Source organism: Sus scrofa, chromosome 16 (genome assembly GCF_054392235.1).
Source record: "Sus scrofa isolate SSC_HxYL_T2T_F1_AM1 chromosome 16, Sscrofa_HxYL_maternal_Yorkshire_Landrace_v2.0, whole genome shotgun sequence".
NCBI lineage: Eukaryota > Metazoa > Chordata > Mammalia > Artiodactyla > Suidae > Sus > Sus scrofa.
Window position 1 is genome coordinate 57,474,261 of NC_139398.1, and position 26,335 is coordinate 57,500,595.

The 26,335-nt window shown below is 45.8% G+C and overlaps 1 protein-coding gene across 49 annotated transcripts in view; it reads left to right on the top strand.

Moving 5' to 3' along the window:
- Nucleotides 1-25,741, top strand: part of MAST4 (microtubule associated serine/threonine kinase family member 4) — a 589,108-nt gene extending 563,367 nt beyond the window's left edge. For 26 of the 49 annotated variants that reach the window (XM_085002340.1, XM_021076752.2, XM_021076753.2 and 23 more), the window contains 6 exons: nucleotides 3,566-3,766; nucleotides 6,098-6,327; nucleotides 6,869-6,991; nucleotides 16,356-16,492; nucleotides 18,766-18,947; nucleotides 19,294-25,741. In XM_085002340.1, the coding sequence (XP_084858466.1) occupies nucleotides 3,566-3,766; nucleotides 6,098-6,327; nucleotides 6,869-6,991; nucleotides 16,356-16,492; nucleotides 18,766-18,947; nucleotides 19,294-23,180 (4,760 nt within the window). In that variant the 3' untranslated portion in view covers nucleotides 23,181-25,741. The remainder of the gene's footprint in view (nucleotides 1-3,565; nucleotides 3,767-6,097; nucleotides 6,328-6,868; nucleotides 6,992-16,355; nucleotides 16,493-18,765; nucleotides 18,948-19,293) is intronic. The other 23 variants (XM_085002344.1, XM_085002345.1, XM_085002346.1 and 20 more) reach the window with 1 other exon arrangement.
- Nucleotides 25,742-26,335: the final 594 nt, after the last annotated feature.

The following is a 26,335-nucleotide window of genomic DNA, read 5'->3' on the forward strand; positions in this document are numbered from 1 at the left end:
TTGGTTTTTATTATGGGGCCACGTTGTACCCAATGACCAGGCTCCACCCTAGAGCCTCAGTCTGTGTGGCCAGATGCTTGTGCGCTGAGATTCACGGATGCCTTCCACGCATCTAGGCCGGAGAGAGGAGAGGGGAGTCAGAAAGAGCCACACAATTCAAATTGGTGTCCTATGTGCATATGAGGCAGCTCCACCATGCACACGTTCCCCTTCCAGTCCCCAGGTGACTGGCGCAGAGACACTCCTGAGACGTCTTTGGTAGTGGGGGAGGCAGTCCAGGGGCTTGGGCCCTTCTGATGTTACTTTTGAGTGAGGTAAACCTTCCTGAGAACAGTAAGGGTCTCCACAGGTTCTTAAAGTGCTTAATGCCTCATGGTACTCGCATGCCTGTAATCACAGAGGTGTCCTCATTAGATGATCTGATTCGCATTCCCCTCGGAGCAAGCCTTTGAAGTGCATTTAAAATATTATTTGGTTTATAAAAATTTTATGCACAGCGCATCCTTCTACAGAGCAATGTGTATTTTATGCTTAAAGAATACATCGTGGATGTGGCTTAAGGTTGCCATAATAAATGTTTTCATTAAGCCATATTCAATATGCCATGTTGATAACCGTGAATGATTCCAAGATTTCTCAGAACTTTTTTTTAACTAACTGAATATTAGCAGTGTAATTTTCCTTTTGTTTTGTTTTGAATCATTTGCTGAAAACAAACTTTCCAGGCTGGGTTTCTTTTAGCCTCCTAAAAAAAGTCTCGTTCTGTGGAGCATTGCATGATATTAGCATTGATTGTGAGGAATAATGATGTTGGGTTTTTTCCTTCTCTCTCTTCACCTCGGTTATGTTTCCACGTAGGATCATTCCACCTGTCCGAACTCTGTAAGAGCCAGGAGAATAGCAATGAAATAGTGTAGAAGCAAGACAGTGGTCTCAGATTCCTGACCATTTTTAGTTCATCTTGCTACTCAAATCAAATGAAGATATGTGGAGCGTTTTAAATTTCTGGTTATTACTAAGTTCTCACCCATTTCCTAGTTTATTATTTACTCTGAATGGAGTAGAGTTACCTCCATGTAAAATGTATTCTTACTATGATAAATTGTTTATTATCCCCTGGCCTCTTCAGCCTGCTTACTGTCAGAAAGGTAGGCGGTAGAGGGAGGAGAGTGGTGTCGAAGCATTTGATTGATGACTTTCATAATTAAAAAAAAAAAACCTGTCTATGTCCTGCATGCATTTTGATTAATAGGTTCAAACCACCCATTTCTCCGTCTCCCCCATGTGCACACTAAAAATAATCAAAAGACCTTGGGGGCTGTAAGTACAGAATAGAGAGATGCACTGATTTGCTCATAGCGAAGGGTAATTAGGGATTCTGAAAACCGTGCCTGTAGTAAAATTAAATTTGTTGATTTTTATATTGCTCCACCATCAAAAAGAAAGAACCCTTGACATTTACAGAGCATTGAGGTGACATTACCCACCAATGGCAGAAAAGAAACACATGCTTTATACAGAGCTGGGAAACGAGATGGCGGAGGCAAGAGCGAGAGATGATAGGCAAGGTATGTGGGGTACGCACAGCCTGGCATTTAGGGAAGTACAGCTTTATACCTACCTGTTTCTTTTTTCATGACTGCCTTGTATGTGGTGAAACATAAAAGTCTTGAAGTTTTAGGTGTGGTGCTCAAGTGCATCCAACACATTATTCATCGTGAAGAGATTCAGCTTTACATGATGTACTTACTTGTCAATGATCCCATCCAAACCAAATCAGAATAGAGAAGGGAGTGTGTGACTTATCCCCAAAGTAAGCTCAAGATTTTTAAGATGAGATTTTTTTTTTTTTGACTTGTGAAGTTTTTTGTCAAGTCCTTTAGCAGCTGATTTCTTAGAGTAAATAGAACAGAGATACTGTTAAGTGGGATGGAGTTTGGTATATAGAAGCAGAAAGACGGTTGCTGTTTACCAGAAGATTGTCTTCCTTTGTTGGTCAGCTGGGTGTCACATGGAAGTCCATGAACCTTTGCATCTACAGCACAGTAGGTGGCCAGGAGCTGTACCCTTTGTACCTAAAGCACAGTAGGTGGCCAGGAGCTGTACCATGCCCAAGTGCCCTGAGCCAAGCCCCAGGCTTCCCTTAGCTTGGACCCCACCTGTGGTGTCTGTGCCAGCTCTGTGAATAGGGCCAAACTTCACCTGTGTAGTCAAGTGATGTGTGTATAGCAGTATAACAGAAATGTTAGTTAAATCCAGTTAAGCCTCTTTCCTAGGCAAAGAATGTCATGGTCAGCACGTTAAAATGTGCTGTCTGGTCTTTCAAAGGATTGATTATAATGGTATTAAATTCTCTGTGTGGATTGTATATCTTAATGTGTGACTGTTGTTGACGATTTTTAAAGCACAAGGATCTTATAACACTTAGAAGGAAAAAGGAGATAAGCATTGTTTTTTTCTGGACAAAGAGGTATTATCAGTGATTTTAAAAAGAAAGGGGAAAAACCCAGAAAACTAGCCTATGAAAGAAAGAAACCAAAAGGGATGGTTGTTGGACTTTCCTCTGGGGAATTTAGCATGTCACTTCTGCTCAAGAACTTTTTTTACTCCTGGCATGTGCAATGGCCAGACAGATATCACTGATTTCCCAATCCTGCATGCTTCTACATGGTTATGTATTCTCTTATGTTCCTCTGATGAGGGAAGTCCTAATTTTTTCTTAAAAAAAAAAAAAAAACAAACCTCCAGTTTGTTTTCAGGATTAATAAAATTAAAGGAGGCTTGATGGCTGGCTTAAAGGGAGACAGATCTTCCACTGGTCTAGGACTTGGGGGCTGACCAGCAGGTGGCACTGTCTGTATTCAAAGCCACGAAGATGGATCAAGCCATTGGGTAATGAAGTCAGGTGTCCCCTTGGTCTTGTCCTGTGAGATTTACAAGGAGCTTAGAGTGAAAGGAGGCATCTGGTGTGGGAGGTCGAAGGTGACGCTTGAGGCACTTTTCTGTAAGTTACGTACCTGAGCCTCATGTGAGCTCTGCCCTAGAAAGATGGGAGGAGATGACACAGGCATATGTCTCCGTGCAGTGACTGAATGATGTCCACATGGCAAATCCCAGTATTCACAGCCACGCTAATGATGGTCATTAGTAGCATAGGATAATCAGTACATGATGGGTGGTCGTGGAGTTCATAAGGTGATGTTTGGTTCTCGGTGTGGCCTTTGATGGTGGGGTCGGGGGAAAGAATTGTCTCTACTAGGGTTGTAAGATACAGAGTCTAACAATTAATTACTCTTCTAGTTCAATGGAGTTGATTGCGAGTTAGCAGACTTGTGCACAAGTAGAATGAAATCTGAATGGCTGTCTCTTCCGTCCTCCTTCCTCTGCATCAGCATCTTCACACCAGTCACGTGTTTTTCATATTTGCCTGACACCACATGGACTCATCAACCACGTGGGCACCTGTTTCCCAGCCTTTGTCCTTCCTTCTCTCTGTCTTCCCCTCTCCCCACTGTCTTCTATCCCAGGTTTTCCTGAACGTGTTTATCCCTTCTTCTTTGTGCAGTTGGCAGTTTTTCAGAGCACTTGGATCAGATAAATGGACGAAGCGAGTGTGTGGACAGTACAGATAATTCCTCAAAGCCCTCCAGTGAACCCGCTCCTCACATGGCTCGGCAGCGATTAGAAAGCACAGAGAAAAAGAAAATCTCGGGGAAAGTCACAAAGTCCCTTTCTGCCAGTGCTCTGTCCCTCATGATCCCAGGAGGTAGAGAGACGTCTACTCGCATGATACTGTGTGATTTGTGCATGTGCTGCTCCCCCCCCCGCCCCCGGAACCCCAATTTGGAATGCAGACTGAGATGCAAGACTGCTTGAAGCAGTAATGGGGGGTGCCAACACAGCCCTCTTGAGTGTCTCCCTCCAGAGCTCCTGGAGGGCATACGTGGCTTACTCCCTCTTGCTTCTTTCTGCAGCGGGAGATGAGACAGGCTCCTTTCCCACAAAGGCTTACTTCTTTTATTTGTTTTCTTTTCTCCCCCCACCCCACCCCAAGTTAAGTGATAAATTTCCCTCCTCAATAACTTTTCTTTCCTAGACTATGCATCATTTATATCCTTTCCAAAGCTGTTTACAGCATCTGTGTTGGAAAGCTAAGTATAGTTTTTCTCATCTAATTAATGAGCAAATACACAGGGAACATGAGTTTTTCATTTCCGGAGATGCAGAGAGTCACAGACAGCACTGAAATTACACATTTTATCAGTCCTGTCTGTTGGGTTATGCTTCCTCCTACTGGTAGTCCCATCATTTTCTGCCCCACATTAAAAAAGAAAAAGATTGGGCTTAATTATGGTTTTGTTGAATTGCAGTATTTTTCCACAACCTAGTTTTGCCTCTGCTAATCACAAAGCTTGTAGTAATTTCACTGGCTGAGATGAAAATATACACCCTGGTGGTCATGACTTATCACTCAAATGTCAGAGAGTGGAAGTGGCAGTTGAATTATACTGCAGATGGCTTGCATGTGGAAGAATACAGACCACGTATGAAAGGGATTGTTTACATTTTTGAAATTTCCAATTTGTGCAGAAGGAAATTGCGTATAAACAAAGGCTCATCTGCAAGTAGTACTCACTGTAGCATATTCTGTTCTCTGGGAGATGTCCATTTGGCACCATAAAACAAACACCTCTCTCCCTAGTTTGAATGACTATTCAGAACCGGAAGGCAGTGGCCCCAGTGCAGCTGTAGTTGGGGAGGGAAGTGGGATGTGGTCCAGTCCACTTGGAGAGCTGGTGAGAAAGCCCGTATCTTGGTGACGGCACGGCAGTTACTCAGTTTGGGGAGATGAGGGCAAATGTCCTGAGGCAAAGGCCTGGGGGCCTGGCTTTTAGCAGTTTGGTTCTTTGTGTCCACTCTGTCTTCTTCCTCCTTGGCCACATTTTGAAATTCCCTGCCCACCAGTGTGCGTCTGTGCACCTGGCCTTTTGCTGAGACAGAAGGTAACCAGAAAAGAAGCATCAGGGTACCATATAAAGTCAGAGAGCAGGGAGCTTGGATAGTGATGCATTTGGCTAAGTGTTCTCCTTGGGCGGACCTAAGAATTAGAGCAAATGATAGTCTGTGTACTTTCAGCTTGCTGTAGCCCCAGTGCCCCTCACCGCTCCCCAGGTATCTTCAGTACCACTGGCCTTTGTAGCCTGGCCCTGACTGAGCTCACATTCAAACCTCAGCATCTTGCTCTAGATTATTCTTCTCAAACACAGACACACATGCATGCAGTTTCACGTGACAAGATCTGTCTAGGTTCACATGGATAGACCAGGGATAAGAACTATGTATTAAAAGCATGTTTGCTTATAAAACAAGGGAAGCAGAGTAGGCTTGGTGTTGAAGAATGTGAACTGAATCTTTCTTAAAATTTCACTATCTCCCTGCATTATCCTCTCAGAAACCTTGCTGAGAGGTAATATGTGAAGAGAATCAGTTCTTATCATTGTGATAAGGAAGTGATCCTTTAATTGAGATGTTAGCCTTGCGGTGTTTTCTGGATCAAATGTATTTAATCAGTACTACCTCAATAATATTGCGAATGAGGCAAATTGAGGAGTTGCTCTCCAGGTGGATTTGAGAAGGACCATGTTGAGGTAGTTTAGGGCGAGATTTGGAGCCTTGGTGCCTTTTGCTGCAGTCCATGCAGCCTTCTTTGTGGGAGGGTATACTTCAAATTGTGCATCTATGATTTGTTTCTCTAATGAAAAGACAGTGTACCTTTTAAAAAATCTCAGCCAGATAGCAGCGAAGTGTTGTGTATATTTTTCATGAGTGTGGAGACCTAAGACATTTTAACTTGAGAATATTAGTTTTGACGTTAGTTTAGAAAGAGACACTTCTGTGGTTTTCTTGACAGGCCTCCTTTTTGAAACTCACACCAGTTACCAATGTAAACATTTTGATATTGTTTCTTCATTATTAGAAACGAATGGGTTTGTTTTGTGACGGTGCCCCACCCCGGGCCAGGCCACGTGCTGAGGGCTGGCTGCTGGGAGAGTGGGACGGGGATCAGCTTGGATGACTGACTGCTTCTCTGTTGCAGATATGTTTGCTGTTTCTCCCCTGGGAAGTCCAATGTCGCCCCATTCCCTGTCTTCAGACCCTTCTTCTTCACGGGATTCCTCTCCCAGCCGGGATTCTTCGGGCGCTTCCGCCAGCCCACACCAGCCCATTGTGATCCATAGTTTGGGGAAGAACTACGGCTTCACCATCCGAGCCATCCGGGTGTACGTCGGGGACAGTGACATCTACACAGTGCATCATATTGTTTGGGTAAGGCCAGCAGTCTCCTCTCTCTCTGGTTGGTTTGCATCCCCAGGCACACTGGAGAATGACTGTGTCAGCTGAGGCGAAGTTGACAGCACTTGTTTTTTTCTGTTAAGCTGGCATTTGGGACGGTGTCATGCTCTTGCTCTTGACGGGGTGGAAGTGAACTTAGCAAAAATTAATTTTGTTCGACCTCATATTTGATTATCCACTCAGCATACCAAGCTGGTAGAAATAGTTAAAGATGGTCCACTTCTATCCTTTTTTCCCTTCTTCTTTTCTTAGTTCCCCCCCCCCCCAGCTTTTTTTTTTTTTTTAAAGTGCTTTCTCAAATCACCCAAAATTGTTTAAGGAACAATTTTAATAGGAATTATCCTATTTTAAGAGGATGACATAAAAAGTATAGTTGACTTTTAAGCATCTTACCTATTTCCTCTTATGAGCGGAGGATCAGTAGCTGATGAAATCAGAACACTCTGCCACAAGAAGCGGTGTCAGGGTTGCTGTTTGTTTGCTTACGAATATGTCCTCTCCTCTTGGACTGTAGAATGTAGAAGAAGGAAGTCCAGCTTGCCAGGCAGGACTGAAGGCTGGGGATCTGATCACCCACATCAACGGAGAACCCGTGCACGGCCTCGTCCACACAGAAGTTATAGAGCTCCTGCTAAAGGTACTATCTTTTTTATGCCATCCGGGTGAAGAAGGCAGCCACAGAGAACTCACACGAGGAGTTCTTTACTCAGGTTCTAGATTTCTCCTGTATGGCACATCCACACACACTCATCCTCATTCCTGGGAGAGTATTCAGTAGTTTAAGGTTTAATTAAGGGCAAAAGTAGCATGAATTCCTTGGTTTTATGTCATGAAAAGCATGTCTGTCTGTATATCTGCACAGTCACGTCCTAATTTAATTTCGTTGCTTAACCTAAATTACAGATAGGTAGTTAAGAGTTCCCTTTGTTTTATGTCTCACACTTAGTAAAATCTGTTTGGAAATTATCTGAAAGGCGATTTTCTTCAGCGACATTCAGTAAGTTTTATTCTACACAGCAGAGGACAAAGTGGTAGTAAACTCTGAGGTCCGATCTGAAGGTCGAGTCTGAGAGCTGGATTTCCTTTGCAGTAGAACCGTGAAAATGTCACATACACTGTCAGTGATGGAAGGAGGGTGGGGATGGAAGGAGGCGTTCCAGCAGGCATTAGGCCTTTGCCCCCTGGTGCAAATGAATTTGAGGGCAGCTTGGCTTCTACGGGGGATGTAAGCTGAATTGAGCCAGAGGAGTAAGAAGATCATGAGAAGCAGGAGTGCGATAGAGAGAAGCAGTCTTCACTGATCCTCTCAGGTGCATTGAGTTGTTTGCTTTACTGCCTGCTGACTACAGAATGGAAACTACAGCTCCACATAGGGATCTGGTTAAAGCAAAGATGAATTTGAGTTTGATTTTAAGTTTATTTCAAGGAAAACCCGACTGTGGTCAATATTACCGTCTTTAGTTATTGCAGGGTTATTTGACAAGTCAATGGATTTATGCATGGCCTCTTGCTGGGTGCACACTGGGTGGGGCTGGCAGGGGCTATCAGCCAGGGGTGTGCGCCATACCATCAGATAACCTGCAGCTTGTTGAGAGACAAGACATAGACACATAGGTGGCATTTAAACACAGTTTCTAGAGCACTTGCTCTGAGGCAGGTACCCTAGTAGATGTCGGTAACACAGTATGGTCCCTGTCCTCAAGGAGCATTGGTGATGTCGGAAGTATGTGCAGGTAGATAAAGTTCAGCTGGATTAGCCAGGCCTGGAGCAGGGGGACGGATGCCATGCTTTTGGAGAGAATGTTCTGCGAATGGGGAGAGGCATCACGGAGAAGTGACACTCAACTGGAACTCGAAGGAAAGTTAGGAATGTGGAAGGTACTGCAGGTAGGTGGGTGTACAAAGCCTTTCAAAAGTAAGTGCAGTTAAATGACTTTTCTCCTTCCTTCTCTCTTCCCCCAGCCAACACAGGTGTGTTCTTCAAAAGGTCAGGTTCTGGCCTCGGTTCCAGAAGTAGTAATGGCATGCATATTCAGAGGTCCATTGGGAAGTGGCAGACTGTAGGAAAGTTAGTGCCGTGGATCAGTTCACATCATTAAGGAAATTTTGGTCTTGGCCTCAGGCGCCATGGGAGTTAGGGCCTGGCTTTGCTATCATCCATCCCTACAGTGTTTTGCCCAACTCTGGGTGTACTATTGATCACTGGAGGGATAGAACTGAATATTGAGAGAACATTGCAGAGCGGTAGGCACTGTTGGAAATAAGCTCTGGTGGTACTGTATGCAGGGTAAATCTGACAGCAGCCCTGAAGAAGAGACATGTAACTACCAATAAAACTTCCCACATCATCCCAGCATCTCCCCAGGACCTGTTATGTGGGTGGGTACCCACTAAATCCATGGGATTGAAGTGTACTGTGATGCACTCTTTTGCTTGCTATCCAAAAGTTACCCTGGGAGGAGGCAAGCACCACACATGTTATATTTTGACCTATGTTTTGGCGTTCAAGCTGTTCAGTTTGGGAGTCAAACCTTGAGATGGCTGGAGTCTCCTCCACCCCCAACTTTGCAAAATACCTACTGAGTAGAAGCAAATGCCACTTCTGGCACCTTTATGGGTAATGCTTGAGTTTGTTCATTCATTCACCATCAATCTCTGATAATGTTCTTTATCCAGCTGGCGTGAGCAACTCTATCATAGTGCCCAAGAAATGGGAGGCAGAGCAGGATTGTAGGCTTTGAGATCTCTTGGCTGTGCAAGTTACCTGAAATGACCTCAGACTCCCCAAGGCAAAATTCAAAAGAGATCCAAGATTCACGAGTCTGACCAGCCCCTTCTCTCGCAGTGGTTCCCGGACACCCCATTGCTGCCTCCCATTGACCTTTTGTGAGTAAGGACCCCCCAGGTGTTGTTTGGAGTTTTCCCCCCCATCTGCTATATCCAGTGTAGTAACATTAACAGTGGGTTAGGGACCACAAAGGTACGCAGGCAGGTGCTTCTGTCTCTAAAATTTTCTCGAGATTTTCTGAGAGCTCACCTTTTGTTTAGATAATAAATCTATGTTTTATATGCGAGCTTCTGTTGGTTGTTATTCATCTTACTAGAGTGTTTCAAGTCTTGGCATCAGCAGTTAAGAGAAGGTCAGATGTATTTTAAATGGTAATATATTTGGCCTCCTAGTTCTTTACAGCAGTATTATGCTATATGCATCTTGATTCCTGGCACAGTATATGTTTATATTATTTCTCACATCTGCTTATAAGATCAGAAGAAGCACTAAACATATACATATTAGAAGATATGCATTTGTTTATTTTGCTGAGATGTATTTGATCATCTTCATAATTTATTTTATAAAGTATTTTAGTATGATTCTGGGTTTTAAAATGTCTCTTCCTGGAATTCCTGTTGTGGCACGGTGGGTTAAGAACCTGACTTGCAGCCACTCAGGTTTGAATCCCCAGCCTGGCTCAGTGGGTTAAAGAATCTGGTTGTGGCCACAGCTATGGCATAGGTTACAGCTGCAACTCAGATTCAATCCCTGGCCCAGGAACTTCCATATGCCATGGATGCAGCCATTAAAAATAGCTATATGGAGATGTAGATAGAGATAGATACATAGATATATGTCTCTTGCTGCATCTGTGAAATTTGAATGTACATTCCCCTAAAGGCCTCTGGCAAGGTCTCTGGGTAGAATCAGTTGCTCTCATTTATAACATTTTGTCCTCGGAGTGCCTTCATTCCTGGATCTGGTCGATGTGTGTCTCTCAAGTGGCACGAGCAATGAGCATGCTGTAACTGAGAGCATTAGGCACCCTTCCAAGCCAGGGTGTGCTCTGTCTCAGATCCAAGCAGAGGATCCTGCTTCTGGTTCCTAAAGGAAGCGCTTGAGTGGAGCCACCATGTAACCAAACAAGGTGGACACGGGGGATCTACTTATCTTCCCAGAGAACTTGTAACCATGCAGCTTTCTTCTAAATTTAAACAGCAATTCTTGGACACAGTATAAAGTGACCAGTACCAGCCCTGGGCTCTGATGTACCATCACTGGCAGACCATCAGGGTGGTGGCCATATTTTGATATCCTCAGATGCTATTTGCATGATGTTTTACTTGCAAACTGCTTTACAGAACCTCATGGCACCCTTAGAAAAGGGTGCGAGAGCCATTACGTAGGGTTGTATGTATATTTAGAAATCCATGTACAATGCTTATTTATCTTTTGGCTTGTGAACATGCTAAGCATATTCTGTGTTCCATGGCTTCACTTGGCCCCATGTATGCACCCAGCTTCACCGTGAACCTGCTATGGAAGCACCGATGTACATGCAACAGGAAACAGAAAGTCACAGTCATCCAGTTCACTTCCCCATTGACTCGGAATCCCTGTGCTTCATCAGCTTTGTCTCAGACCTCTCCTGCCACACGAGTTAATCACCTCCGTCCAGCTCTCGAGTGGCACTGAAGTCTCTCTCCACCGCTATAGTGGAGGATGGGGGCCACACTGATGGAGTCATACCCCTGCTCACATGATTACCTGCCCAGCTTAACCTCTCTGATCCAGGAAAGTGTCTATCCTACCAGGTTGCTTTCTTAAGAGAGCATTTGTTTAAATCCCCAATCATAAGAGAAGCCCTAAAACATCAGCAGCCCCTGCTTCAAAAATTTCATTTCCGTGAACTCTGAGGAAGCTCTGGATACTAAAATGGGGCCCATCAAATAGTATCATTATCACCACTCACACATATTTGCTGGATCCTCAAAATGTGCAGTGTTGTGCAAGCTACCGAAGTGTCACACAGCAAATGACACATAAGAACAATTGGTAATCGGGAGCACTTTGTATGGATCAACTCAGGTGATAATCCTCACACCCTGCGCGTAGGTGCTCTACGCATAAACGCCCCCATTTTACAGAAGAAGAATTAAAGCAGGGACACGTTAGCAAAGCAGCCCACGATTATCTGCTAGGAAGAAGCAAAAGAGGATTTACATCTAGAGCACACCAGGGGTGTTCTCTGCATCAAGTTCTCTGATGGCCCATAACTTAGAGTCCATTGTCCACGGGGATAGCCGTGGCAGTACTAGACTACAATCAGAGGGTTAAATGAAAGGAACAGACTGTAAATGTGGCCCAAATTCTGAAGGAGAGAGAGCTTTCCACAAGGGTAGGCGGGGATGAAAGGTGGGGGTTTTCTGTGCAGAGCTTTGAAGGATGGGTGGACGTGTCGTGTATGGGAAGGTGGCTGAAAACAAGTCGACAGGAAGTCCAAGGTCCTAGTGGTGCATGAGTGAACCAGTGTGGCTGCAGCTTGAGGTCAGAGCATCTGGGATGAAGTGTGCAAGATGGCTAGGGCTGTATCAGGGAGGGGGTGAGGATACAGGTATGCAGGAAGAATGCCATTCCTCTTGTGCATTTTGTGAAGAAATGTAAAAACAGTCTAGCTCAGTGAGATACCCAAGGGCAACTAAGAAACTAATGTGGAATCCAAAGAGAAGAGACTAGATAGCCTGACTTCTGCCTTTGTATTCAGTTCAGCCAGCTTAAAATAATTTCTCTCCCACTGGGCTCTAATCACACAAGTAGTTTAAAGTAAAACTTAACTAATTGAACACTTAACAGTCTGCTGGCCCCATTTTGTCGTTATTTTTAAAAACAGAGCCATAGCATTTCTCTGATAAGAGATTATTCCTTCTTTGAAAGAATTTGTTGAGGGTAAACAAACAGTAAATTGCAATAAAACATTGCACCTTGTTCTGGCAGCACTTGCTATAGCCGATGGATCCACCAGGTGGCAGCCTTCATAATTCTCACCTGTAAAAAAAAAGTAGTTTTTTTTTAGTTACTTACTATTTTGTAATCATTAATGTTGCCAACCAAATATTTGCACTCTGCAAATTTTGTGTATGTATTTCTCCTTATGGAAGTTATCTCTTGATGTATTTTCATAAGTCAAGTGAACTGTCCTCTGAAACAGCCATATATAGAAACTTTTTAAAAAAGAGAGAACTCGGTTTGGTCTTTATAGTGGAAGGGGACATTTGTACAGAGTTTATGATATGCTCTGATTGGCCATAACTTTTCTGATGAGAACCATTCAACGTGTGTGTATGTGTGTGTGTGTGTGTGTGTAATTTATTTCATGTAATGTTCATGATATTTTTATATTTTTAAAATGTCTTCTATCTGTATTTTTCCTTATGGAACTTATATCTTGGTGTATTTTCATAAGTTAAGTGAATTGTCCTCTGAAACAGCCATATAAAGAAACTTTTTAAAAAAGAATTAGGTTTGGTTTTATAGTGGAAGGGACATTAATACAGAGTTCAGTGATATGCACTGATTGGTCATAACTTTTCTGATGGGAAAGATTCAGAATGAGAACATATATAAATGTATGTATAATTTATTTCATGTAATGTTTATGTTTTTAAAATGTTTTTTTTTTTTTCTTTGCCATTTCTTGGGCCACTCCCGCGGCATATGGAGGTTCCCAGGCTAGGGGTCTAATCGGAGCTGTAGCTGCCGGCCTACACCAGAGCCACAGCAATGCAGGATCCGAGTCGCGTCCGAGACCTGCACCACAGCTCACGGCAACGCCAGATCAATAACCCACTGAGCAAGGGCAGGGATCGAACCCGCGACCTCATGGTTCCTAGTCAGATTCGTTAACCACTGCGCCATGACGGGAACTTATTCTTAACACTCTGATACCTGATATCAGACTGATACAAGTTCTGATCCAAGTTCTGATCTCTTCTGATACAAGACTGATGCAAGTTCTGATACAAGTTCTGATGTCTCCTTATATGGATCCAGTACCTGGTCCCCTCACCACCACTCATGAAACACAAGCTGTGCAGTCTGCTGGGAGCAAGAGAGGTGGAGGGGACTGGGACATGTCCTGCTGGAGGAGTGGGCATTGGGGGTGAGGGGCAGGGGAGCCAGGTTGGGGCTCTTCCTCTGGGCTCTGTGACCGTGAGAAAAAAAATCTCAATCTTTCTGAATCTGTTTTCCTTATCTATAATGGAAGGATAATAATTCCTTCCTATCTCGTGGATTAAAAAAAAAAAAAAAGTCAAGACTTTGTTGTAAAAAACAAGAGAATATATGTGAAAAAGGCTTTGATATTCACACTGTGCTTTTAAAGTGTTCAGTGGCAGTTCCAAACCGTAGTGGCTCAGGGGTTAACGAGCCAGACTAGTATCCATGAGGATGCGGTTCAATCCCTGACCTCACTCAGTGAGTTAAGGATCCAGCATTGTCATGAGCTGCCTTGTAGGTTGCAGATGGGGTTCGGATCCCTCATTGCTGTGGCTGTGGTGTAGGCCAGCAGCTGTGGCTCCGAATCAACCCCTAGCCTGGGAACCTCCATATGCTGTGGGTGCGGCCTAAAATAAAATAGAATAGAATAAAATAATATAAAATATTCAGTGGCACTGTTAGCCTCTTCTAAAGATATAGAAGTTAGTGGTGGACTGTGTTAGGGGTAGAAGTGGCTTCAGGCTCAGGTGGCTCATGGGCTCCGTGGTCATTGTGGCTCTGTGTCCACTCTGTACATGATGTAGAAAAGGGCAGAAGGAACTTCAGTGAAAGATGAACTCTGATCGTGTTTGTTGCCCTTTTCCTTCCCCTAAGGCATAGAGGAAAAACCTCAAACTTTAGCCTGGTTCATTAGGTTTGTGAGAAAACCCCATTCCAAACATCCTTCAGTGGTAGGCCTTTCATACTTATAAGCTGATTTTGTTTGAAGAATACATAGAATATCCATCTCCATTGTCAGATAAAGGTTCATTTTGTAAGGTTTTGGTATTTGCATCCAAAACATACAATTTATTCTTTCAGAGTGAAATTTTTTTTCTCGTGTTCAAGTTCAGATCCCATTTCCCTAATTTTTTTTTTTACAATTATGATATTATGAGATTATATGTTCTTAAATGAAGAAAGAACTCTAAAATCAATAATATTAAGATTTTCTGATACTGAATTGGATGTAAGACAAGAATAAATCATTTGCTAAAGAAATAAAAATGATCAAAAATAACTGAGACCATACTCAGCTTTGTTAATGGTCAAAGAACAAAGATTAAAACTTAATATAAGGGTTTTTTTTCCTATAAAATCGGTAATTTGTTTAATGTTAATACTGAATTCTGACCAGCCTGCGGTAAGATTGGTACTCATGAGCTGCTGGCAAGGGTATAAATTGACATAAACTTTTAGGAAATTAGTATAACGGTTTGTACCAAGAGCCTAAGAATTCACAGTGACCCTTTGATATAGTAAAATTAGGTAATCTAAGGAAAATGTCAGATGTTAGGATCGTGATTTATAGATAAAAATATTTATTTCAACTTTTTTTTTTTTTTTTTTTGCTTTTTAGGGTACCGCCTGAGGCATATGGAGGGTTCCAAGCTAGGGGTCAGATCAGACCTACGCCACAGCCACAGCAATGTGGGATCCATGCCATATATTCGACCTACATCACAGCTCACGGCAATGCCAAATCCTTAATCCACTGAGCAAGGCCAGGGATTAAACCTGCAACCTTGTGGTTCCTAGTCAAATTCATTTCCACTACACCATGACAGGAACTCCTATTTCAACTCTTAAAAGAATTGAAAAATAGAAAACAATAGCAGTAGGGGAATAGTTAAATTTTGATTCATCTTTCTCATAGAATATTATTAAATAGCTGGTAAAAATTATATTATTAAGGAATGTTCGGTGATGAAGAAAAGGTTTTTCAAAGTTATGAAATGTGAAGTAAAAAAACCCCATAAAACTAAATATCAGATTAATTTAATTCCGTTTAAAATCATTTATAAAGTATGCCTGTATATAGACATAATTTACACATGCCTGAAAAATGGGTGGTAGGCTTCTCAGTGATTTTTTAAAAATATTACATACTTCGCTATTTTCTTCTTGTAATGGCATGCATGACTTCCCAAATTGGGTGAGGGGGCGAGTGTTGGATAGTAAAATGATCTCTGTTTTTCTGGTCCCCTGCCTCTCCCACCTCCCCCATACTTAACTCTCCATCTCTTTGTACTGAGAGTTCAGTTGCTGGGCATCTTCCAGGCACAAGCTTTTTAAAAGACCCTTCTCCTTATACTGCTTGTCTTTTCAGGGTAATCAGGGCCATCTCTGACTTGACAAGGACCTAAATCTCCCCTCGTTATTACTTAATTAAAGAAGAGTTCATTAAATGGGGGTGAGGGGATTGGTCCTTCCCGCCTGCCCGGGGCACCCCTCAGCCTGGCCTCTGACTCTGCTCTCAAATCCATCCCCGGGACCCATCCAGTAAGTCCCTGTCCCAGGACCAAGTGGAAGGGCACAGACACCCACCAGGAATGACCTCACCATGACTGGCCTGGCGAAAGAGAGGCTGTTTCATACCTGCTGGCATAAACTTTCCAGCTCTACAGGCTGTGACAGGGTTTTTGATGGTAGAAAAGGAACATTTAGAATAATTAAAAATCAAAGTCTCATTCAGTTTTGCTGCTCAGTGATTTCTCGGTCAAAGGAAAAACACCAAAAAGAAAGGAAAGAAAAAGAAAAGAACCAAGAGGAGATAGTTCCTGGGCAGGTTTATAATTAATACATATGGATGAAGATAACTGATATTTAGAGTCCTTTCCATATGTCAGCCTCGGTGCTAAAGGCTTACAGACTCTATCCCCCCCATCTTCAGAGAAGCTCTAGGAGACAGGTGTGATTCTACTGTTAAATGGTCCCAGAGGACAAGCCAAGTGCTCAGGTCACAGGCTCGAATCTGCACGCAGCTCTGTGGAGTCCAGAGCCCACCCTCTTAAGGAAACCTCACATTTTCCTTCCCCCCAGTTTGTCAGGACTTCACTGAAGGGTCATTGACACAGGGAAGGCCTTCTGTGTGTCCGTTCTGATGGATCTTTGTCTTCAGATCTCCTATCACTCTTCTGGTATAATTTCTTCATAGCGTTTTCCTTTAATACCATCCCCCCTTTTATTATAGAGTGGAAATAAGGTGTCAATCACGACCACCCCATTTGAAAACACATCCATCAAAACGGGTCCAGCCAGGAGGAACAGCTACAAGAGCCGGATGGTGAGGCGGAGCAAGAAATCTAAGAAGAAGGAAAGTCTAGAAAGGTGAGTTGGAGCCATCCTCTTTGTGGGTTTGCCCTGTGCTCACAGTGAAGGAAAGTCACTCCTTACTTAACGGAAATTAAAACTGCTGATGAGAAAGAGCCACTTCTCTGTGAGAAATGTTGCCCTGTGGTTCCCATATTGTGCGATAGAGTTTATATTCATTCATAACAGCATTATTTGTCATGGTGGAAGGATTCACGTAGTTACACTGTAGAAGAACTCAGACTGCTTTTTCTCATGTGTGAGAACCATGAAAAGCCCTTTGCTGTTTCTGAAGTCTCTAGACTTCAGTTGAGTTGTATTTGAAGCACTGAAACTTCAGGCAGTTTTTAGCATTCAGTCCCCATTCAACAATATCCTTTATATAATCTTAAAACAAACAGTTGCTATTTATTAATGCTAGATAGTCTAAGACACTTAGATCTTTAAGGCAGCCAAATAAGCCTAGAAAATAAAAAGTCTTTATTTTCCTGACCAAAAGTCTATCTCAATTCCACCTTTGCATTGCCGGAGGCCCCGTGTCATTCAGGGCTCTGTGCAGACCCTCCCAAGATGTGTGTGTGTTTCTGGTGGGGATGTTTCTTGCTGGGCAACTGTCTGGATGTGCTCCTGCATGATGCACAGCATTCCTACTTTGCCCACTTGGATTTGGTATATTGGATCAAGTTATGAGGATTTTTTTCCCATGGGGACATGGGTTTGATCCCTGGCTTTGCTCAGTGGGTTAAGGATCCGTGAGCTGTGGTGTAGGTCAAAGACACGGCTCGGATCTGTCATTGCTGTGGCTGTGGCTGTGGCTGGAGGCTACAGCTCCAATTAGACCCCTGGCCTGGGAACCTCCATATGCCACAGGTGTGGCCCTAAAAATACAGAAAGACAAAAAAAAAAAAAAAAAAAAAAAAAAAAAAGAAAAGAAAAGAACGTAGTTTCTCTGGGGACTGGCCAAAATGCAGAGCACGGAATTGCTATTTTGTATTATTAAGGTTCATAAAACTCTTTGACTTTTTAAACCAAGTACATTTATTACTTTGCTTAAAATCACACACACACATTTATGGAGCCTCCTCTTTAGGTCATGTGGAATATACTGCTTCAGAGGCTACAGATCGTAAACGTGTGCCTCTGCTCCCAAGTGTGACCCAGACTTGAATGGTGGTCAAGGAACTCTGTGCAGCTGCCTGCACTTTAAAGCCATCTGAAGCTGTGCTGTTTGCTTTAAGATGGGCTTGTTGGCACCGGGTACACGTTTGCTTCTGCTGCAGCATGGTGTCTGCTGCCCTTCTGAGAGGAGAAGCTTCAGTTCTCCTTTCTTGGTTTTTTCCTTTGTAAACCTACAGCCTCCACTGTCATTAGGAATAGTCAAGAGCTCATGATGGAGTAGGCGCAGCAAAGAGCCCCTCGGAGATAAAGCGTCTACCTCTTGTGCCACCTTTAAAGACTTCTATATCCAAGATGATGATTTTTCCTATGGGATTTACTATGCTTTCTCTCTTAATTAAATTGTGTCGGTATCTTTGTAGGTGTGTACTCAGAAGCTTTCAGGCAAAGAACACTCTCCTCATAAACTTGATGAATAAATAAATGAATACACATTTATTATTTATTATATTTGTTATATATTTTCTCAGCTGTTTTTTTTTTTTTTTTTTTTTTTTTTTTTTTTTTTTTTTTTTTTGCTGTACCCACGGCATGTGGAAGTTCCCAGGCCAGGGATCAAGCCCACACCATAGCAGTAACCAAACCACAGCAAGGACAATACCAGATGAACCTGCACCACAGCAGGAACCAGAGCCACAGCAGTGACAATACCAGATCCTTAAGAGAACTTCCCATTGTGTATTGTCAAAGCCTCTTGCTTTCTAAGTCATAAAAAGTTTTTAATATAAAAGCGGGACACAGAGCTCCTGTTGAGGCTTAGCAGGTTAAGGATCCATGAGGATGCAGGTTTGACCCCTGGCCTTGCTCAGTGGGTTAAGGATCCAGCATTGCCGTGAGCTGTGGTGTAGGGTGAAGATGCTGCTTGGATCCACGCTGCTGTGGCTGTGGTGTAGGCCGGCAGTTGCAACTCTAATTCAGCCCCTAGCTTGAACTTCCATAGGCCATGGGTATGACCCTAAAAAAGAAAAAAACAGTGGGACCCTACTCTTAAATAGGATCTGCCATTATGTCACCATCTCTGGCATAGACGCTTATACTGACTGCACTGTATTGCGGGTAGGCAGCAGTGGTTCTGAATGTAGAATCTGACTGCTTTTCTCCTATTTTCACTCTAGGAGGAGATCCCTTTTCAAAAAACTAGCCAAGCAGCCTTCTCCTTTACTCCACACCAGCCGAAGTTTCTCCTGCCTGAACCGATCCCTGTCATCGGGGGAGAGCCTCCCGGGGTCACCCACACACAGCTTGTCTCCCCGATCCCCTACGCCCAGCTATCGCTCCACCCCCGACTTCCCATCTGGTGAGTTAGTCCCCTCGCCTAGGAAGATCTGAGAGTCACCATCCGAGATCCTGAAAGACATGCTTACTGCAGCCTAAGGAAAGAAGGTCGAGGGTGGAACTGACAGAGAACAGGATTTGCAGGAAGGTCAGAAGATATGGCTATTTGGACCATTAAATAAGACAGGAAGTTGTGAGTTAACCCTTGGTGTGGGGAGGTTTATCTGAAAAGCATTTATTCATGAGACTTAGATGTTGGGACAGTTTGCTGACCTTTTCCTGACCTCACCTAAAACAGCTTGGTCCGGAAGCATGGAAAGAAAAGGGGAGGTAGCCATTGCTGATTGCATCCTGTCTTTCACCCACAGGTACTAACTCCTCCCAGAGCAGCTCCCCAAGCTCTAGTGCCCCCAACTCCCCAGCGGGGTCAGGACACATCCGGCCCAGCACCCTCCACGGTCTGGCCCCCAAACTCAGCGGGCAGCGATACCGGTCTGGAAGACGGAAGTCGGCAGGCAGCATCCCACTCTCCCCGTTGGCCCGGACGCCCTCTCCAACGCCACAGCCCACCTCCCCTCAGCGGTCACCGTCCCCTCTGCTGGGACACTCCCTTGGCAATTCCAAGATCGCCCAAGCCTTTCCCAGCAAAATGCACTCCCCTCCCACCATCGTCAGACACATTGTGAGGCCCAAGAGTGCAGAGCCCCCGCGGTCCCCACTGCTCAAGCGCGTGCAGTCGGAGGAGAAGCTCTCTCCCTCCTACGGCAGTGACAAAAAGCACCTGTGCTCCCGAAAGCACAGCCTGGAGGTCACCCAGGAGGAGGTGCAGCGGGAGCAGTCCCAGCGGGAGGTGACCTTGCAGAGCCTGGAGGAGAATGTGTGTGATGCGCCAGCCCTGAGCCGGGCCAGGCCAGTGGAGCAAGGCTGCCTGAAGCGCCCTGTGTCCCGGAAGCTGGGCCGCCAGGAGTCTGTGGATGAGCTGGACCGCGAGAAGCTGAAGGCCAAGGTGGTGGTGAAGAAACCTGACGGGCTCTCAGAGAAACTGGAATCCCGCCAGAAAGCCCACGGCCTTGGCAGTGACTTGGAAAACCTCTCTGCTTTTAGACTAGAAGAGCGAGAGAAGAAAATCTATCCAAAGGCCTCGGAGAGGTCAAATCATTTTGAAAACAAAGCAGCCATGCAGGAGACCCAGGCCCCAGGCAGCCTGCTAAAAGATGCTCTCCACAAGCAGGCCAGCGTGCGGGCCAGTGAGGCTGTCACCTCTGAGGGGGTGGCAGCACCAGGGGACCACAGCCAGGGCACCTGTGACCTCAAACGAGCCTCGGCTCACAGCAGCCTCCAAGATGGTGTGTGTCACGCCACCCACAGGCCCACCTCTGGGAAGGGTGACAACAAGGAGAAGGCCCCCCAGGCCAAGGAAGGCCTCCGGTGTGAGAAATTAGACAGCAAGCTGGCCAACATTGATTACCTCCGAAAGAAAATGTCCCTTGAAGACAAAGATAATGGCCTCTGCCCTGTGCTCAAGCCCAAGGTGACACAGGGTGCCCACGAGTGCCTGCCAGGGAATGCGGGCCGGCCTGCGGGAGGGCAGCAGGAGGCCTCACCAGCCTCCGAGCAGCGCCCACGCAGCAGCGTCCACGCAGCTCAGATCAGCTCCGTCTCCTTTGTCCCCCTCAAGGCCCTGGCTGGCCGGGTGGAGGGTGGAGTTGAGAAGCCTGGCTTGGCCGCTCCTGAGTCACCTGTCCGGAAAAGCCCCTCCGAGTATAAGCTGGAAGGGAGGTCTGTGTCGTGCCTGAAGCCCATCGAGGGCACTTTGGATATTGCCCTCCTGTCTGGACCGCAGGCCTCCAAGATGGAGCTGCCTTCCCCGGACCTGGCGCAGAGCCCCAGCCCAGGCAGTGACCTGGGGCCCCCCGTGCCACTAATTGCTCCCAGCAGTGGGATGAGGAAGGGTGAAGCCATGGGTCAGAGGGAACCCTCCGCTGCCGGCTTCAAGGTGAACAAATCCTACCTGCTCGATCCTCGGTTCCCGCCCCCCAGCCGGGGTCTGCAGGGTTCACCCGCAGGCCCCCTGCCTGACCCAGAGCTGAAGCTGGACAGGAAGGTGTCCCACACAGCCAGGCCCCCGGCCACCATCATGGAAAGCCATTCCCAGCGGGGAGAGGGCAGCCCCAGCCAACACCAAGACCTCAGCCCTGACATTAAGCTCCTTCCCTCCCTGGGCCAGACCCTCCACAGCGCCAACCCATCCAGAGCGCGCAGCCCGCTGCTATCTGACGGTGCCACCTCCAGGGAGAAGCCCAACGGGAGGGAGGTGTCCGAAAGGGGCCCTTCCACAGCCAGAAATGAGCGGTTGGCTGTGAGGGCCGACGTCTGCAGAGACCCCTCCAAGGAGCTGTACCCACCAGAAGCTGCTAAAACCAACGACAACTCCAAAGCCCTTCCCACTGTGGGGAGGACCCACCCAGATGTCTGCACCCAGACCCCGGTTGTGGAGAAGGCATGCGGGCCTTATGGGAAGACACACCCCAAAGACAGCCGAGATGAGGTGAGGCCGCCGGCCAGAGAGGACTCCTCTTTGCACTCAGCAGGGGCTTCTCATGAGAAGGAGCTGGGCAGGGGTAAGAGTGGCCTGGAATCTAAGCCAGAAGCTGCTCCTGCCAGGTGGTCTCTGGAGCCACCAGGAACAGAGAGTGGAAAGAGTGAGAAGCTCTCCAGTTGCTCATCTTCACAGAAAGATGGTCCCAAGGAACCAGAAAGGAAAGAACAGTCCCTGCAGAAGCATCTCAGCAGTACCTCTCAGCCCCCACCCACCACCAAAGAGCTGCCCAGCCTGGCCACTTGGCAGCACTGCAGTCCACCAAGCCACCCTGTGGGTAGAGAGCCAGGGAGCAAGCCCTGCACTGCAGACCCCAGCTCCGGCCTCCAGGACCCTCCCAAGCCAGTTCCTGCAGTGCATGGTGAAAGCAGCAGCCACAAGCCCAGGCCTGGCCCTGACCCAGGCCCTCCAAAGTCTAAGCATCCAGACAGGTCACTCGCCTCCCAGAAGCCTAGCCTGGGGGCTGCAGTGGGCAAAGAACCTGGTGCTCAGCCCCTGGGGGTGGAGGGGAAGGGCAGCAGTAAGGGCCTGTCGGAGGTAGTCCCTGCCCTCCCAGGCCCCCAGAACACGGCCAACAACGTGATTGGCCAGGGAGGAAGCGGGCCCTCAGCCCCCCTGCACCCGGAAGGATGTCCTCTAGACAACAAGGTGAGACCCACCGGCGGGGGGCGTCCCCCAGAGGTGGCGATGGAGAAGCCGGGGCATCCGCCACGGCAAGGACCGGCAGGGGCCAGTGAATCGGTGGACCAGAAACTTCCCACTGTCGGGGAAAAGCAAAATCCGTCTCCAAAGCCCCCCAAACCATCCACTGTGAAAGACTGTTCCCCTCTGTGCAAACAGACAGACAGGAGCCCGAGTCCGCTGGCCACCAGCACTGACAGAAAGGCTGAAGGGAAGAAATGCACCGAAGCACTTTACACCCCGGTGGACAGCGGGAAGCCGGGGGCCAGCCTTGCCCCCGTGCTCTGCGAGGCCAGGCCAAAGGGCACGGACAGGCTGGCAGCAGCTGTGGGGAAGGGCTGGCCAGAGGCCAAGGGGAAAGGGCCGGGTCCCCAGAAGCCACTGGCCGAGGCGGGCAAGCCCAGCGGCATGAAACGGTCGCCCTCGGCCACGGTTCAGGGCTCTATCCACTGCGCTACCCTCCCCGAGAAGTCTCTGAGTTACTCCTCAGGCTTCCCCGAGGCGAGACCTGCAGTTTCAGAGGCTTCCACAACCTTCAGCGACACCTCCTCTGCCAAGGCCAGCGGGGCCGCGGCTGAGCCCCCAGCCTCCAGCAGCAGGGACCATCGGAAGCCCCTGCCTGGCAGCGATGGCAGAACCCAAATGACAAAGAGTGACTCCTTGCCCTCCTTCCGCAGCTCCGCCATCACTCTGGATTCGTATCACCCCAGCCCAGGTGGGACGGGGGGCGCCGGCCCCTGGGACAGGGCCCTCTCGGGAACGGCCACAGTGGGAGAAACCAAAGGGAAAGAGCCTGCCCTCGCCGCCCAGCCAGCTCAGACTAGGAAACCGAATGTGGGCAGAGAGGTGGCCAAGCCATCCCCAGCTCCAAGCATGGAGCGCCCCGTCGCCCTTCCTTCTGAGAAGGACTCTGGGGTGCGGCAGAGGCGGGGGAAAGAGAGTTTGCGCAGCAGCCCCCACAAAAAGGCCTCGTGATGGGGCAGGCCTGGGGCGGGACCTGGAGACCCGGCCTGCGCCTGTTCCTGCGTCTTGACTCCCTTGGAAACCAGCACTGTGGGAACGCCCCCCAGGCAGAGCCTGGAGCCTCCTTGTCCAGGAGGGAGAAGAGGTGAAAGAGAGGGAGACCTTCTTCCAGTTGCCTTCCCAGTTGTAACCGGTAAACTCTTGCCAGATAGTGTTTGTATAAAAAGACAAACACAAAACAAAAAAACGAACCCCACAAAAACCAAATCTTTACGGTTGAGGTTGAGGATTGTTGAGGAAAAAGGTTTTTCTCTGTAAATATCTAGCAATGTGTTTGGTTTGGGATGTAGAGTTGATACCTTGCTGCTGATGGCGTCGTTTACTACAGGCTTTTTTTTTTTTTTTAAGACTTTTGCTTTACCATTGATCATAATGTAGTAGTGAAGCAAAATGGTTAAAACTGGGTGTATGTGGAACTATAGCTACACCCACATTCATGTATATACACATCCACCCACATGTTTTGGTCTGTGGTTGAAAAGAATATTTCAAGGCTATGTTTTTCTAAGTTAAAAACATTCTTAGTAGAGTTGATGATGAAAGAACGCCGGAAATACACCAGATTGTGAGTTTTAATGTATATTTTTAACTGGAGAGCTTGACAGTATTGTATCTGGCTGCATATATTTCCAGATCCAAAGTAAGAACTGCCCGCCTCACTGCTTTTGGAATCCTCCTCCATCAGGAATGGCCAGAACAGATGGAGCTAGCCGTTTTCATTTCACGGTCATTCTGATGACCGTTTGGATCCTGGGTCCAGCTGTCTGAAAGGCCAGTTATCCTTATCTGTGGGTGTGTATGTCGGCTCTTCACCGTAGGTAGAACGGGGCTATAAACTCACATAGACTTGACTTCTGTTCTCTTGCTTTCCCTCCTTTTCATGCTTTTAAACTCAGGCCTTTATGCTGTGAGTCACGAGTCCAAGAAGCACACATTTTGTAGTAGTTCTGCACTAGCCCTGCTGTTGAACAAAAAGGAAAATTACTGGCTGCACACAAAGCTGCTAGTACTTAGGTTGAATAATAAGCATCAGGCATTGGAAGAGGTTCTCAATTTGCTTTTTTGAGGAAAGGTGGGGGGAGGGGTGGATTTTGGCATCATAGCATATATATTAAGAAATAATCAGGACATCAAATACATTTTAATACATAGCTGGGGCCTTATGTTGTAGATGAAGCTTGCTGTTTTTAGCAAGTTCCTGGGTTTCACATTCGTTTCTGATGCATCAAGTAGCTCCATACATTTCATAACAGGATCTCTTTATTTGTATGCAAAAAAAAAATACTGTATTAATAAAGAGCAGCATTTTTGTAACAAAAAGACTTGTTGGAGCTATTTGGTGCTTGAATGTGACTGTCCTTTTTACTTTTGCTAAGCCTTATTTAAATTTTGTATACCATGGAATATGTAGAACTTGTCGAATCATTTTAGTGCTGAGGGGGTCTTTTTGTTTGTTTTTTGTTGCAGTTTTCCTGGTGGCTTGTTTTGTATTGTAAGACAGCACTTGCTGACATAAGTACTAAGGCACTAAGAGAAAACACACACAGATAAGTATTTATAAGATGCTTGGGACTGATAGGAGGATTTTTTGTTTGATTTTGTAAGAGAAAAAAAATCGATGAAACCATGCTAATCCAGCACCCAACCCCCCTCCCCATGGGGATGTCTTAGAATCTTCAGCTATAAAATCGTTCACCTAAGCACAGCATCACCTTACAGCCCTGTGGATTATAAATCATTTAGCAAGGCTGTAAACTCCACTCCCAAAACAAAGACATAACTTAACCAACTGCTCGGTTGTCCTTCATTATAAAATGAGCTGGCAACAGCAGGAACAAAAAAGAAAAGTCTCCTCCTCGCCCCTAATTTTTTTCTCCCATGTGGTTTTAGCCATTCCCCATCACTGTGTTGTGAATTGTAGAAGAAACAAATATTTTGAAAGAACTTAAATGGGTTTCAAAAATGGTCTCAACATTTATAATTCATACCTGTATTTGGCGGTTGTCATAACCCAATCCTTCTGCACTCAAACATCTAGACAGGTCTGTCGGGGAAGTAGTTGACGGTTTACAGCCTTTGCTTTTTAACTGTTCAGTTCCCTTTAAAGCACAACTAGCTGCTTGTTTACAGATGATATTTTTTATGTATATTTTGTATAGTGTATTATCATTTTTGCCAAATATGTTTTTGCATTTTGGATGGCTATGGAGTACCTAAGGTTGCATTCATGTAATACCTGTTTGTTGTTGTAAACCTCTCCATTCAGCTGGTAGAAATTCTCCTGTGTTCTACTTGGTCGGTCTCCTGTGATTGTTAAGATGTGCTCCTCGGTAGTCCTCCCAGCTGTAGATTTACCAGCTTAAAAGTTTGTTAGGATCTGTGCAATAAAGTGTTTGCAGTCTTATTTTCTCTAAGAAATTCCCTATGGATGTCATAATTGTTGTATATTGAACAAATATTTATACTTATGCATTTGCATAACATTGAAATAAAAATTTAGCATGAAAAGAAAATGACTATTAAGTTTTTTCCCTTATACACACATACAAAGCATCTCTTAAATGTTACTGAATGTAACTCTCTATTATGGAAAGTGTGTTTGTTTTTTGGGTTTTTTGTTTGTTTGTTTTGCAAATTCCTTTTGGTGAGTAAAATGCTTTGCTAATATTTTTTAACTTAGACACGTTGGATTCTTTAAGAGGATGCCCTTCTTTAACTCCTTCCTCTGTTTTACACCAACCTTCTTCCTTGGCTGCAGAACTTAACTTCCACACCACGATCACCATCTTCCCCACAGTCTCAGGCAGAGGTGTCCTTTCTCAATGACCCCGCTTGTGTCATTTCTTCCAAAACCTTGCTCCATCAGTTAGCGTTGTGTTCTCTCATCTTTTCCTCCCATTCTGTCTCTTCCTTTGTAATTAAAAACCGTTAAAACCTTCAGGAAGGAAGGAAGCAACCTAACATTTATTGTCTTCCTACTATATAGGTATACTTATTACTGGGCAAGAAGCCTTTTTTTTTTTTTTTTTTTTTTGAAGGCTGCACCTGCGGCATATGGAAGTTCCCAGGCTAGGGTTCAAATCAGAGCTACAGCTGCTGGCCTACAC